This window comes from Zonotrichia albicollis, chromosome 22 (genome assembly GCF_047830755.1).
Source record: "Zonotrichia albicollis isolate bZonAlb1 chromosome 22, bZonAlb1.hap1, whole genome shotgun sequence".
Taxonomy (NCBI): Eukaryota; Metazoa; Chordata; class Aves; order Passeriformes; family Passerellidae; genus Zonotrichia; species Zonotrichia albicollis.
Genome location: NC_133840.1, coordinates 7,828,243 through 7,844,251, shown reverse-complemented (window position 1 = coordinate 7,844,251; position 16,009 = coordinate 7,828,243). Strand labels below are relative to the sequence as shown.

General features: G+C 45.0%; 1 protein-coding gene across 3 annotated transcripts in view; it reads right to left on the bottom strand.

Annotated features, from left to right (window-relative positions):
- LOC102065484 (sphingosine-1-phosphate transporter SPNS2) overlaps window positions 1-16,009 on the bottom strand; it is a 137,132-nt gene that overhangs the window by 69,982 nt on the left and 51,141 nt on the right. For all 3 annotated transcript variants that reach the window (XR_001333201.3, XR_001333200.3, XM_005494186.4), the window contains exon 3: window positions 4,108-4,244. Coding sequence is in view for 1 of the 3 variants with exons in the window: in XM_005494186.4 (XP_005494243.1) it covers window positions 4,108-4,244 (137 nt within the window). In the remaining 2 variants the exon portion in view is untranslated. The remainder of the gene's footprint in view (window positions 1-4,107; window positions 4,245-16,009) is intronic.

Below are 16,009 nucleotides of genomic sequence, written 5' to 3'. Positions count from 1 at the left end.
GGAAACAGGTGTATTTATGGAATCAATCTATGATACAGTATTTATTTGGTTTCTTACTCTGATTTCTTTCAAAATTAATTTAAGCTCTCATAAACAATAACCAAACTTTTAAGCATGATTTGTCCTGTTTGTATTTTGCTATGTGTGGAATTCATGCATTGCTCTTTTCTATCACCCCCTGTATGCACTGGAACTAACCCCAGATTTTGGCCTGATTTTCTTTTCCATTGTGAGAGCCTATTATCTAATTATTTATTACCTACCAGCAGATAAGACATTAATTCTTCATTTATTTGACAGTCATTATTCCATTTTAGGAACACAGAGATACTTGATAATAAATAACTAATGATATTTTAAAAGGCAGAGCTCTTTAACAACTGTCTGCATGCCACATGTATCCAATTCCTGATTTATCTGCTGATTTTCAGTTACTTTTTTTAAACCAAGCAGAATAAAATAGCATTTATACAGTATCTTAGATGAGTTGTTTGCTGCACTCCAATCCCTTTGTGCTGGGACAGAGTTAATTTGGGTTAATTTTTGGCTGGGACAGAGTTAATCTTCTTCCCAGTAGCTGCTGTGGAACCATGTTTTAGATTTGTGCTGAGAACAGAGCTGATATCACAGGGATAGAGCAAAGGTTAGACAGAGTCAAGGTCTGTTCTGCTCCTCAGCCCCCAGAGAAGGGCTGGGGACACAGGAATTGGGGGGGACACAGGAACTGGGGGGACACAGGAACTGGGGGGGACACAGGAACTGATGGGGACACAGGAATTGGGGGGGGACACAGGAACTGGGGGGACACAGGAACTGGGGGGACACAGGAACTGAGGGGGACACAGGAATTGGGGGGGACACAGGAACTGTGGGGACACAGGAACTGGGGGGACACAGGAACTGGGGGGGACACAGGAACTGATGGGGACACAGGAATTGGGGGGACAGGAACTGGGGGGACAGGAATTGGGGGGACACAGGAACTGGGGTGGGACACAGGAATTGGGGGGGACACAGGAACTGATGGGGACACAGGAACTGGGGGGACACAGGAACTGGGGGGGACACAGGAACTGGGGGGGACACAGGAATTGGGGGTACACAGGATCTGGGGGGACACAGGAATTGGGGGAACACAGGAACTGGGGGGACACAGGAATTGGGGAGACACAGGAACTGATGGGGACACAGGAATTGGGGGGACACAGGAACTGGGGGGACAGGAACTGGGGGGGACACAGGAACTGGGGGGACAGGAATTGGGGGGGGGACACAGGAACTGGGGGGGATACAGGAATTGGGGGGACACAGGAACTGGGGGGACACAGGAACTGGGGGGTACAGGAAGGGACACAGGAACTGATGGGGACACAGGAATTGGGGGGACACAGGAACGGGGGGACACAGCTGACCCCAGGGCCATCCCAGCCCACAGGGCATCACGCTCAGCAGATGGAGTTGTGGCAGGACAGTAGGACAAATAAGAATGAACATGCCTCTCTCTGTAAATTTGTTTGTACAATAATCTAATCATTGACTCAAACAACAGCATTTTTCATGGCTTCCTTTAGATGTTCAAATTTTAGCCAGGAACTGACACACTACCAAAGAGCTTCACAAACTGGGTGCCTTCAGAGTTCAGCAGCTCTGTAGCTGCTTTTGGCCTTTGTTAAGCTGTCTCTTCCCATTTGCACTCCAGATCTGAGCTGTGTGCTGTGCATTCTATTTAATTACACAGTGACAGGATGCATGAGGCACTAGGCCCCATCAAAATGTGAAGAAAGGCAATCCCTGAGGACAGGGATTCTGCTATTCCTCCTGAAAGGCTGCTCTTTCTCACCTAATTCAGGATTTTTGGTGCTGCCACATAAAGCAGTTGTCCTGTGTCAGCTTGCTTCTCTCAGCACTGTGTTCTCTTGTCAGCTTGGATGTGAGAACTTTTCTACTCACAGCAGTTTTACTACTGCTTTTATTTGTGCCAGCAAAGAGGTTTTGATATTTCAGCTCCCTGTCCTCCTTCCCAACAAATACATATACTGTCTTAAAAGGAAAAAAAAATGTTGAGAGAAAAAGCAAATTTTACTCCTCAAATGAATCCTAGACAACAAAGATCAGGAAAAATGCCTACATGTGGAAAAAAAAATAGAAAAAGCTCTTCTCTGACCCTTTTAGCATGTCAGGAATTCACCTTGTTCAGTGTGGCATGTCTTCCCAATTAGGGCTCAGGCTCCAACATGGGCACCGAAGTGGGAGGGATAACATGGGAAGCTGGATTATTCTTAGGACCTTGCTCAGTGCTGCTGGGTAGAGAACATCCTTACAGCAGCTGCAACATCTTCCATTGCCTCCTGAGCCAGTGACAGGAGCTGGGCATGAGAACTCTGGATTGATAGCTAAGTCTTCTGCTGGAGTTGAGGATTGCAGGAAAATCAGGACAGGGGATTTTTCTAAGTTTTAGGGTGGTTTTTGTCAAGATGGCCTTTGGAGTCCAGAGTTAGTACTGATGCATATCCAGGATGAATTAATACAGGCCTGGCTATTTTGATTTTGTCTCTCTTATGACTTCCACAACATTGGGTTTGAATTCCAAACATTTGCTACTGCCACTCTGAGCCCCTGTGTACAAATAACCATTTATATTAATCCCTGAATTACTTCAGCTAATAAGCCCCAAATCCTTCAACTGAAATTCAACTCTGAAAACATCAGTCCAGTTCCAGTGCTCTCCCACTTCCAGCTGTGGGACCCAGTTGCAGGGAGATCAATGAGAACCTAAGCATAAATATATGTCTGCAACACAGGAAGTGTTCATAAGAAGGTCACTGGCTCTCTCTAAAATGCTTCTGCCTTTGGGCTCTGATCAAAGCTGCTTTTGCAGAATGTTATGAGAAACATTTAAAGAAAAAAATTAAAGAGAAAACAAAAAAAATTCCTTCTTTATTTTAGATGAGACACATTCTTTCTCTGGAAAAGGTGCTTCCTGGCCAAGGGTAACCCAGAACAATTTCCTGAGTTAAAGGCTTCCACTTTTGGCCATATGCTTGCTTTAGAAATGCAGCAACAACCAATCCTGGTGAAAGCCACACTGACAGGAGTGCCACTGCCTGCTTTAAGTGGAAACTCTCTTTTTTTGAAACTGAAGAGCATGTGGGTGGGCAGGATGGAGAAGGGTGGAGAGGTTTAGTCCCTGGTTGTCATTCTTTAGGCGTGACCACAATGCTGCAATCTTTGGAACGCAGCTGGACAGAAAGGATGAGGAATGCCCCTGCCTCCCTTGGGGAAATAATCAGCCTGATGATGCCAGGAGCTGTGATTTACCTCTGCAGGAATGTTGCCACCTGCAGCAATTAAGTCTCTGCTATAGTATGATTAAACAAGAGGATATTTCCCCCCAGAAACTGCCAGATCAGTGTTTCCTGCAAATGGCTCTGACAAGAAAATGAATGCAGTGAGGAGTGCTCAGAACGGGGCACTGCAGCTGTCCTGGGAGCAGGAGAGGGAGGCAGAGCTTGACAAAATTGGGTGAGCCTGACAGCTCCATCACCAGTTTCCCCAGACAAATCCACTGAGAAGTTAAAGGAGCTGAAACTGTCTGATCTCTGTGTTATCATCCACTTTCTCTGCCTTAGTGGACAGACACCAAAGTGCATCTGTAAAACCACTGCTGGATGCATTTTGTTATTCCACATACCATGAGCAGACTTCCCAACAAAATCCAATGGCTGCAGTTACATACCAGAAGACAAAAGAACCACTGTGTAGCCATGGATTCATTTTCCCCAGACTTTTGTAAAGCCTTTTAAAGCTTGTTTAGGATCTCCCTCAAAACAAAGCCCTTAAGTCAACAGAAACTCTTGCTTAGATATGCTTCATCTGTTCCTTTTTATGAATATGCACTATCAAAGGGTGACAGCTTTCACAGTTAAGCAAACACAGCTACACAGAGCACACTTCTCCCACAAAAGGTCAGATAATACAACATGCTAAATGTTAAATACACACAGGAGGGATGTGTTCCCCTTGAGCACACTGCAATGGGGAGTTATTTAGGAAAATATTGTCCATCTTTTCAGGACAACCTGCAAAGTGTCTTTGCAAAGATCTTACCTGTTCAGTGATGAAGGAGCTTGAAAAAGTGACAGCTGACCAAAAGAAGATGCCACAGCTGAGAATGATCTTCCTGTTGAAGCGGTCACCAAGGTAACCAAAGATCGGCGCCGCCACCATGAAACTACAGATAAAAACTGCAAAGGAGAGAAAAAGGAAAAAACATTTAATAAACATCAGACCAAGAACAGGAAGACTAATTTTCTGCAAGCCAAATATCCTCTAGAGAACAGTCCCAAATAATTAGACATTCTGCAGCCCTGCCTTGCAGAGCTGTGCAGGCCAAAAGGCTTTCTGAAGTTGGGGCTTCCTTAATCAAACAGATTTTTCATTCCCAGAGAAACTTCAGGCCAGGGAACTCGGATTACTTGAAAGCACCAGCCCCTCACAGTCTGACTGGGGATGGGCAAAACCAGGACAGAATAAATTAAAAGCTTCTGCTTAAATGTTACTGAGAAGGTGAAGTGGAGGATGGAAGGAGTTTCAAGCAAACAGAAAACAAGGGAAGGGCTCCTGTTGGCTCTGCAGCAGAGACCTGAGAGAAATGGGCCACAGAACCTGAGGCTCTTTCATCCTTGCATCCTTCCAATTTTAAAGAAATTGTGCAACAGTGAGGAACACCATTAAACACCATTATCATCCTACTGACACCAGCCCTGTCTCCTCACTAGGTCCTTTCACCATCACTAAACTTGTATTTAAACCATCACTGAGCAGCAGCTTCACTAGAACCAAGAGTTTTAACCTACAAAGTCCAAATGGGCCAGGGTTTCCCTCATCTGAAAGACTTCCAAGTTCACAATTTGTTCCCTCCAAAAGCCCCAAAGCATTAAGCAAAGAGCTCCTGTCATGTAGGAATGAGGCTCTTGACAGAGAAACTTCTGCAAAATCACCTCAATTCAGAGTTCACTCCTCTGCCCATCTCAGAACAATCTGAGAACACCTGGAATGGGGCATTCACACCATGTCCCTTATTAATTTGGATTTTGGCAGATATTGCCATGTTTTAAGCTGATTTTTACCTGGCTTTTGTCTGTCCACATTAGAGAATTGGATAAGGGCAATTACATGGATTTCATTGGTGTGCAGAATGAACTCTGACTATAACTGGCTGTCTGGGATTCAGCAAATCCAGAAGGATTTGGGTAGGACACCAGAATACCTGGGGGTCTCTCTTTAGTCACACAGTCCTGACACTCATTTGTTATCAGGTGGGTCTTGGAGGGCACTGTGGGTTTTTGGCACAGCCTAACCCCAGCTGTCCACTTTGCATTGTATAAAATAAGGTGGGGGGATAGAAAAGGTAACAAAATAAAGGACAAGAGCAGAGGACACACCCCCTTTTGGGTGGGATGTGCATATAAAATTAAAATGGTTAAGACCCAAATAATGAATTTTTCATGGATGATGATATATGGTAGTTCAAAAATGTGCAGAATGCTGATCTATAACTAAATGTCTTTTTTTAGTATATTAAGATGTCAAAGCTGCTTTATAAATAATACACATTTATTTGCATCTGTGTTTTGTGACGCATGTGAGTGTGTGTGTATTTTGCACTGTGATAATTGAACTTAATTTCTGGATTACTCTTTTTACATTTAGAGTAAAATAAATCAAGATAACAGAGAAATGTTAAGGCCTGAAATGCAGCACATGCAACATATCACACATTCTTCAGTAGTAATGCTATGAACAATTTTGCTGTTTAGCTCACACATAAACCCCACGGATAGAACTCAGTCCCTGCATCTATCCCAAAATCCTTGTGCAAACAAAACCTACCAATAAAACTACAAGAAGTGTTCTCATCTCTGTTTCACAGAGAAACTGGACCAGCAGCAGCTCACAAATCTCTGCTCAGCAAGGGCACATCTGCACTGGCCCCACTCCAGCAAGGCACTTAAGCACATGCTTATATTAGGCACTTCAGAGTCATCAATTCCATGATTAAGTGCTTTCCTGAATTAACACCAAGGGCTTGGCACCTTGCAGGGCTGGTGCAACAACCTGGCACGAAGGATGTGTGGCTGTTCATTGGGAATGAGAAGCACAAAATGACTGTGACTCGTCCAGACCAGGGTGAGCACTGCAATTTGATCTTTCTCTTGGAAGGACACTACAATTCATTCATCTCAGACCCTCATTTTCTGCCATTTTTACAATGTAAAAAGGCACAAAACTGAAAAAGCTTCCAAGGGAAAATTAGAAACATCCAAGTCAGCATTCCAAATGTCAAATAATATGGTTAATTCAACTTTGAGACACACAGGGTGTCATTCAAAACTTATATTAATCAGTGGGATTATTAGCTTCAATGACCTCTGGATCATAAATGAAAAGTCTAATTCTGGAATCTGGGCAAAATGGACAAAGCTACTCTTTCAAATAAAACAAACCAAAGAAAAATTGTCCAATGACTTTCCAACAGTATACATCCTTCTGCTGCTCAAATCCCTCTGGAGGATTTATTTTTGGAAGACTCTGAGCTGTGAGCTTTGTCAGTGGTAAGCAGCTGACTTGACAGCTCCACAAGGTGTAAAATGAAAGGACAACAGAGCCAAATAAATAACAGGTAATAGAACACAGCTGTCACAAGAATAAATGCAATTTATATCAAAGTATTTATGACCCAAATATGCATCAGAGCATTGATTGACTCAAATAAATGCAGGGTATGATGGTTGTGTGGTCTGTCAAAAGGATTTTCCTGTTAGAGGCATTTCCCATGAATCAATTTTTGCAATTACTCCTGCCAGTGACAGCCGAGGCTCCTGAGCCCAGCCTGGGCTGGCAGAGCTGAGGTGAACAAAAGCAGGGCCCATCCCCAGGTGGGATGGAAACCTGAGTTACTCTGGCACAGGAGGTTCTGTGAGGTTCTGTGACAATAAACACCACAAAGGACAGACCTCATCCACAAGGCACAAAACTGTTTGTATGTTTTTACAAAAAGAGATTGGACAAAACCCTGTAGGAATACAAACTGAAAGGCTGCTGAAGGGAGCTCCTCTTGTTCAGGACATCCTCAGTGGGAGAGAGGGGCAGCAGAAATGTTTAACCTGGGGGCAAGAGGGCTGAGCATCAGGCATTAGGCATAAGTTGCACTCCAGTAAAGGAGCCTGGAACTTGTGCCAGCCTCTTCCTCTCTGGCTTCTCTCCCTTCTTCCACAGCACTTTCTGTTCCTTGCACTCCCCCACTCCCAAATTAATAAAACTGAAGTGACACCACAGCAGCTGCTGCTTCAGCTCAACCACAGCCACAAATCTTTTCTATTAGGGCAGCAGTGGGACAGAGGTTGGCACTGCACTTTCCTCTTCCCAATCAACAGCTCCTCTTCCCATTTTCACTTAGAGACATCCTAGAATATCACAGCTCTTGAAGAGACACAGAGTGCAAGTCAGGGCAGGGTTAGAAACCCACTGGGATTTAAGATGAGCTACTGTGAGGCAGTGATGGCACTGGGAGCAGGCACAGCTCTGGCAGTCCCATTATGGATGTGTACAGCTCATTTCTCCTGGTAAATGATCTCCAGCAGTGCCAGCAAAAGTGCCTCAGTCCCAGCACAGGGTGGAGCTGAGATCCATTTCTGCAGGAGTCAATTATCATGTGAGCAAGGGATGAATAAACAGACACACAGTGAATGCCATCAGGGAGGAAGGTTCTTTTAAGTACAGGTATTTTCAAAAGGAGAACCCATTTGTCTTTATTCCTCCCTTTGTGGCTTAGCCACTGAAACACTGCCTGTGGTGAGAAGGCAGGAAGAGTGTAATTGCCCAAACAGGATGGCTTGGTGTCTATTTCTGCCTCTGGATGCCTGTCCCACCCTGTACAGGTGCACAAGCACTTTCTCAGCCAGCACTGCCCAGCTTTTTCTGTGCGTGGCTGGAATTACAACAATGTGCAGCATAAAAAGCCTTACACGTCCCACCCAAACACCCACCAGACAAGGAAATCACCCTCCCAAGCCTCTACTGCTGCTGCAGGTGCTGCAGCTCCAGTCCTATTTCAGGATTATGGCCAGGGAGCTGCTATTCAGACACACTTTCCCCTCTCAGGAGCTGCCTGTGTACCCAAGGGAAAAGTAAATCCAACAGTGGAAGCAAAGGAGATGAGAGAAGAGGAACGAACTGTAAACTTTATATTTAACACTCACAAAAAGCTCCTGCTCCTGGAACTAGACACCATCACTTTTATTTTTCTCTTCTTTCTCTCCAAACAAAACTTTACCAGCTTGACATTACAGCTGTTCCCTGAAAAGGCTCTGACCTGCCAGCTCTCCACCCTGTGATTCCAAAGACACTTGCCTCCATCTCACTTGCTCTTTTCTTTAGTGAACTTTTGTTTAGTGGACTTATCAACCCAGAGATAACCCCAGAGAGGGCTTCTCCTGCCAGCAGGTCATCCACAGAGCAGAATCAAGAAGGAAGAGAGGCAGTGACAGAGCCACACACAGGGTTGCTGTTCCTCAGTTCCTGGAAGGTTGAGCAGATCACAGGCACCTCTGAAAAAAGGTCCCTTCTTTTGGTTTTGACTTTAAGCACACAGGGCTTATCTTTTCCTGTCAGATATAATGCTAGAAAGGTTCAGGGTCAGGTGAAAATAGCTTTCTCTACACAAGGATGCTCAACAAAAAAACCCTAGTGGGTATCTTTGAGTCAGCAGAAATCGTGTGTACACATCTGATTGAGTGCTGACAGTGAGCTTGGCTCTGTGGAAGGCAAACCCAGACAGCCTCTGCCTCAAGGGACTGGCATCCACTGAGACACTGCTGAGAACTATGTGCTGAGAGCTTGATAACATCTTCCCAACAACAAATTTCCAAACAATGAGAACACCTAAACAGGCAGCTTGCCCTGGATGGGATGCTCCATGGGTGTGTACAAGTACAACCCTGGGGTTTGGTCCAGCCACTTCTACCCCAGGGACTTTCAGTCATGAGTGCACGTGTTTCTCAAGCTGCTTGTGACACCTGCAATGGTGAATAAAACTCTCCAACATCCAAACCAGCTCCTCTACTCCAAAGACATGTTTTTGCAATGCTTCCCTCTCTCTTTTAATTTTTATTTTCTCTATAATACAGCACATATATATATATATATGTATGTATGTATGTATTATATACTATATAAATAATATATATTATATACATAATATATATATTATGTATATATGCATGTATAATAATAGCATAAACTCAGCAAATACAACACAGCACATTTAATCACAGAGAGGCATGGGACAATTTAGAAAGAAAGTTAAACATCAATTTCTACTTTAGGGCTAAGGAAATTAAGACACAAGAGAGTAACCTGCCCATTATGAACTAGAACATCTGGAATCTGGAACCCACACAGGTCTTCCAGCTTCAGCAGTGTCCTCTTTATATGATCATCTCTATGCTGGAGGGATTTCTGAAAGTCCACAACCACAATTTAAAGTGATTTTTTCCTTCCAGCACCATTCAAGCTAAGCAAGTACAAAGATCCTTTCATGCTACTTAACCATTGAACCTGAACTGTGCCAGAGTTCAGGCACAGTGTGGTGATGGTCAGGCACTGGAAGAAGCTGCCCAGGGCAGCAGAGAAATCACCATCCCTGGAGTGCTCAAGAACTGTGTAGTTGTGGCATTGAGGGCATGGGTTAGTGCTGGAGTTGGTAGTGCTGGATTAATGGTTGGACCTGATGATCTTAGAGGTCTTCAACCTTAATTGGATGATTCAACCTGGATTGTATGATATGACCAAGGTAAAACTGATACCTAATGGTGGGGCAGCCCAAGGCCCTGGGAACCTCAGTAATGTGATTTTACACATTCATCTTTTGAAGGAGGATGAATTAATACAATAGAATTGATTTTAGAAAATACCACCCTGAAACCATTCCTGCCAGACATTATTATAGGTACTCTGTTACATCCCTCTGCACATGGGCTTTGTTTTACTTCATTTCTAATTCAGCAGCCAACAGATGGATCGTGTTACTGCACTTTGCTGGGTGCAAAACACGAGACCACCAGGTTCCAGACTCATGCAGACAAGAAGTTTCTGACAAGTGTGAGGAGCTTTGAAACACCATCAGTTCCATATGCCATGCAAAGCTGTCACACACTGACAATGTCGAACACAGGAGTATTAAAAAAGAAATAAAAAGCTTGAAATTGCACCAAATCAATTGGAGTTAGGTATATGAAGGTTTGGGTTGGATGTGGTCTGAAATGTTCTCCTAGAACAGACCACAGGACAAAATGGAGAATTTTATAAAAGCCTCATTGTGTCCTTGTGCTTGTTGAGTAAGGCAGAGTGAAAAGTCCTGCACTTCAGCCACAGCCCAGGGCAGTGCCACAGCCTGGGGACAGAGCGGTCAGAAAGCTGCCAGGGGGAAAGGATCTGGGTGTGCTGGCCAACAGGGGCTGAGCATGAGCCCAGATGTGCCCTGGTGGCCAAGAGGCCAATGCAGCCTGTCAGGAGAGTGTGGCCAGCAGGAGCAGGGACAGTGTCCCTGCAGTGACCATGGGTGAGGCCACACCCTGAGTGCTGCCCCCAGCTCTGGGCCCCTCCCTGCAGGAACAGCACTGAGGGGCTGGGCATGCCCAGGGAAGGGCAGCAGAGCTGGGCAAGGGGCTGGAGCACAGGGATGAGAAGAAGCAGCTGAGGGAGCTGGGGGAGGGCTCAGCCTGGAGAAAAGGAGGTTCAGGGGGGACCTCCTGGTTCTCACATCTCCCTCCTGGTTCTCCACATCTCCCTCCTGGGGACCTCCTGGTTCTCCACAACTCCTGACAGGAGGAGGCAGCCAATGGTGTTTGGATTGTGCTCCCAGGGAACAGGGACAGGACGTGAAGGAACAGCCCCAAGCTGTGCCAGGGAACACTCAGGCTGGACTTCAGGAGGAATTTCTTCACTGAAAGGGTGGTCAGGCATGGAAGGGGCTTCTCAGGAAGGTGGAGGAGTCCCCAGTCCTGTAGATGTTCAAGGACCTGACACTCAGTGCTCTAGGCTGGGCAGCAAGGTGGGAATGGGTCAGAAGTTGAGAAGAGAGGAGAAAATATGTTTTGAAGGTGTGGCCTAACTGCTCACACAGTCTGTGTTTTCCAGTGTGTGTTTGTGTTTCCCAGGACACTCCAGACCATGTTTCCCTCACTGCAAATGCCACTCATCAGTATTCAAGCTCCAATGTTGTCTTTTCCATAGGGGGAACACTGCACCATGAGGTGCCAGTTTTTTCCCTAGCACAAGCTGATACAAAATGTAAACAACATGTTTAGGATGAGTATGTGCACACACAGCTGACACACACACACAGAGAAGGAGGCTGTGGTACAACACACTCAGTTCCATTTGCTGAGACAGGGTCAGAACCTGGTTACAAAAACACCACTTCAGAAGCCAGACAAGGCCTGAACGCAGCTTGTCTGGCAAGTTCACAATTCACTCAATAATACACAAGATGCAGTGCTTGGAAGAGTTCAGTACTGATAATTCCCCTCCTTTTCCTCACTGCAGAAACCAGATTCTTCCAAGGGTTAGCCCCTATGTTCCCAGCAAAGGATATCCTGAAGTTTGCTTTGTTCACCTTAACTAACAAGAATAATTGCTTCAGTGGGAATTGCTGGGAAATCCACTCCTTGGAAACAGAAAGTAAGATAAGACTGTCCAGAAACCCAGCACTCAATTTTTTAACTGTTTTTATTAATTTTCTATATTAATTGAAGCTGAACTTAAAGATTCAGCCATTCATATCTTCCTTATTGCTGAAGGAGACTAAGGAGACTATCTCATAAGGAGATAGTTACTCACAGTTATCAGTTCACAACTCTTTTATGCATCTGAGTTTCAATTCCATCCTGCTGTATTTCCACTGTTGTACACTTTGAAATACAAGTGTACAACAGTGGAAAAGCCAGAATTCTACTGTACAGTTTTATCTCTCTGGATGTCCAGTAAATTTGCTTGGAGGAGGAGCTGACATGCTACAAGACTAAACTTTGAGCAGCTGTACAGAGACAGCATCATTTAAATAGAAAAGAGGAAACCCCCTGCTTCTGCTTTTCATTGTGGGAATTACAGTGATCACATCAGCACTGTTTTAAAGGGATTTGGGCAACCTGAACATCAATAAAACTGTTACTCAAGGGGTGGTTCCAGCATCCAGCTCCCAGTCCATCACTTTCCTTGTGCCTGAACTTGACTGATCCTGCAGTGGGAGAGCAGCAGACACCCAGTCCTGAGGAGCAGCTTTTTGCCATACAAAGCCATGCAGATTATTGCCTAAAACAGCATTACATTGCTGCCACTTGTCAGCAGAGCCCAGAAAATGTGCTTTTCTGGCAGTGTTTAAACTCTGCTTTTGCATTTCTTACTGTTCAGAAGTGATGGATGAAATAAGCCAAGGCCAATTCTGTTTTACAGCTACTTCCACTTTGAGTAGTTTTCCTGCAAAATGCTTTCAGTGTGGTTTCATTTAGACTCCTGACCAAAGCTGATGGAAGACTCCTTGATTCAGTGGGCATTACAGCTGAGAATTTTATTTAGATAGAACTGCTTATGGCTTCTAATGGCAGCAGAGATCAGAACCTCTGTGCCAATAAAAACACTCCTGCACCAGTAAGTTTACTGCATCCCTGTAATGTTTAAGGTTATTACTGAGAAAAGCACAGTAGGCATCAAAAAGAATTGCCAAAAATGCAGAACAAGTCCTTTTACAGTAAAACATTAAACAACTGAAAAAGGAACAACCAGTGTGAAATATGGAGGAGATCTTACACCATGAGTGACAAGGAAAAGAGGAAAACTGAATCATCTCTTCTCTTAGACAACTGACCAATCAGGTGGCATCAAATAACACTGGCAGTTGAAAAATGCAAATCAAAGGAGACCTTAATTCACAAAACTTAACTAAACACTGGAATTTTAGCACAGGATGCCCCAGGAGCTATGAGTTTATGTTTTTACAAAACAGGATGGAACAAAACCCTGCAGGAATACTGACTGAAAGGCTGCTAAAGGTAGCTCTTCTTGTTCAGGACATCCTCAGCAGTATACAAATCAGCCATTTGACTTGGTATACCCAGGAACTACCACCATATTCTTGTCCTGTTCATCTTTTTCTTCCCTACACATGTGATCACAACCAAAGACTGGCTACTACACTGAAAGGGTGTGGTCTGGAAATGACAACTATTCCCACAGTATTCTGAAAAAAAAAAAAAAACCAAACCAAAAAAAACCCCAAAATTTAGGAAGGCAAAACTGCATCTGCATCATTTCCACCAGCTTGATCAGGCAATAACTTATAAACAGATTCCTGAGCTGCACCTAACTTATTTCTAAAAGCTGGAATGTGGCTGACAGTTACATTTCTACATTTCAGTTACTCTGACACTGTACATACACAGTTATGAAGCTCCCAGTCAGAGCTTTGTCCTGTTGCAGTCTCTCCTCCATTTGACTTAAGCAGCTCTGGGTGTTTGGGAACTTTCTGGTCACACAGGGCAGCAGGAGGTGCCAGCCCTGCCTGGCTGCGGCGCTCACACAGTGCGTGACAGGGCCGGTTTGCCATTGTGCAATCAGTTGCAAGGAAAGTTCATTAACTTAGTTAGCCAATTAGGATGGATTTGTGTCCATTCTGGTCAATCCTGAATTAGACATGAGATCCCAGAGGTGCAGAGACTGGTCAATAGCTGTGCAGCACTGCAGCATCATGAGTGACACAGCTACGACATGACCAAAATATACCTAAACCAGTCTTGGCTGCTGCTACAGACACAGCCAGCAATCACTCTAGCACTCATGAAAGTCTGCTCTGAACAAATACCACTTTTGCTCTTCCCTTTCTGTGCAGTTTTCCAGGATGTTCTGCCCGTTTTCCATCCCTCTGAGAGCTGCAGTCACAAATAACCCTCCAGCTGGGCCGAGGCTGCTCCTATTTGCCAGGAGGATGAAACACCTACACCCAGGGCTCACAGCCAGAGAAAGGTGTCTTAAAAAAGCATTTAAATAACCACAAACCCCAAAGGAGCTTTATTTTGTTCTGCTGCCTTCCTCTGCTTGAAGAGCTCTTTCTTTGCCATTGCAATTATGACTCCAGGCACACGCACGGCGCCACATCCGCAGGAGCCGTCGGAAGCGAAGGTGAGATCTCCTCAAGGAGCTGCTCAGACTTTCCCTGGTGCCACTACAGAGCTCATGTGACCATCTGGAGAGCAAAATCTGCGGCCTGCTGGGGGCTGAAAACAAATTTTATCTCGTTTCTGGCAGCATGAGCTGGAGGCTGGAACTACAGAGAGTCCCCTGGGGCAGGGACAGGGATGGGCACCTTCGCCCTCAAAGCCTTTCCAAGCACAGCAGACACTTAAACACATCAAGAAATGACAGCCTGAAGCTGGTAATGCAGGATAATCTAAATCCCTTGATCCTTGAAATCTGCATTGAGCACCATGAATTAGATTTAACTAGCAATAAAATACCTTAAATCTGTTATTCTCATAATAGAATGATGCTTCATTTGTGTGTGGTATAAAGAGGAATAATGGTCCTGGTTCCTATTTGAGATAGAGGGGGAAGACTGTTTTCATACTAAAATGAGCTTTGCCATCCTTCTTTACAGCAGCACTACTAATCCTGCATCCTTCCTCAATGAACATTTTAATTTCAAATAATTAACTAGGATACCATAGGAATTATTCTGTCTCAATCTCAAAACCTACTTCCTGCAGCAATAGAGAATAGGATAGAGAGGAGACCCTTGTACTAGGTATTACTAATAAATTCCTTGCTACATGTTATTTACCGACAACAGCAGTTTCCTCAGAAAAAAAGAAAAGAAAAACAAGGCAATAGGAAGTGCTTCCCCTTCTCTTTAGATTGGAATCAAGAGCTCCTCATGTATTTGTGAGGGAGGTCATCTGATATATTCTCATCCCACATCTTTCAGACTTAAGGTTTGTTTGGGTTTGTTTTTAAATGAAAACCCTAAATAAATGACTATTCCCCAGTGGGAATGCCTTGCTGACCTCCACACAGAGCTCTCAATATCTGCTGGTTGCATTACAAGAGTTACAAACTCTGCAGGAACCAAACCTTCTCTCGCCAAACGCAGCCGGGGCTCAGGAGCTTGCCGGTCCCTCACGGCCGAGGGATTTGGGCAAGGCTGGGACAGGGAGCTGGTTCTGCCAGCAGCCTTGGCCAGAAAGAGACCCCCAGCCCCTGCCTTCCACCAGGGCCACAAGCCCAGGGGGATTTGGAGCTGCCAGTCCTGATGGCTACACTGCTGGCAGCCAAGGAAACGCTGAGAGTGGAGAGGAAAAGCTGCACAAAGCCGTGAAATGCACACGGATCTGCTTTGGGAATGGGGAGGGGACACAGCTCTTTGCTGACATTCTCCCCAGGCTGGCAGTGGCACTGATTGATTTCTTTTTAATTATTTTTACAGTTCTTTAGGGGGCTGTTGTAGCATTTATTGTGGGCTTGGCAAAACACATGCTCCCTCTTTGGAAGGGAAAATGGCCAGAGCTGCATTTTAATGATGGAATTGGCTGTCAGCTACCACAGCACTGACAGCCTTGGACAGCATCTAATCTGGTAGGACACAAGGAGCAAATGAGAGTTTCCTCTCCATTTTCATGTCTGTCATTGGCACCCACCAAAGAGAGTTAAAGCTGGAGACATTTCTGCAGATTATGTGCTCAGGAAAGCACGTAAGCACAGGCACATGGGCAGGAAATGCTCTGGGGTGAATGAGGGACGTGCAGGACACCCCAGATCTTGTTTCAGTGTTATCACCAAGGCACAGGAGCAGAGCACTGCTGTCAGACAGGGAAGGACAAGGAATCACATTCACACTGGGTGGTTGTGCATGTGCAGATAAAAGGGTGTCAGAGCTGGGTAGCAAACTCCTTCCACACCA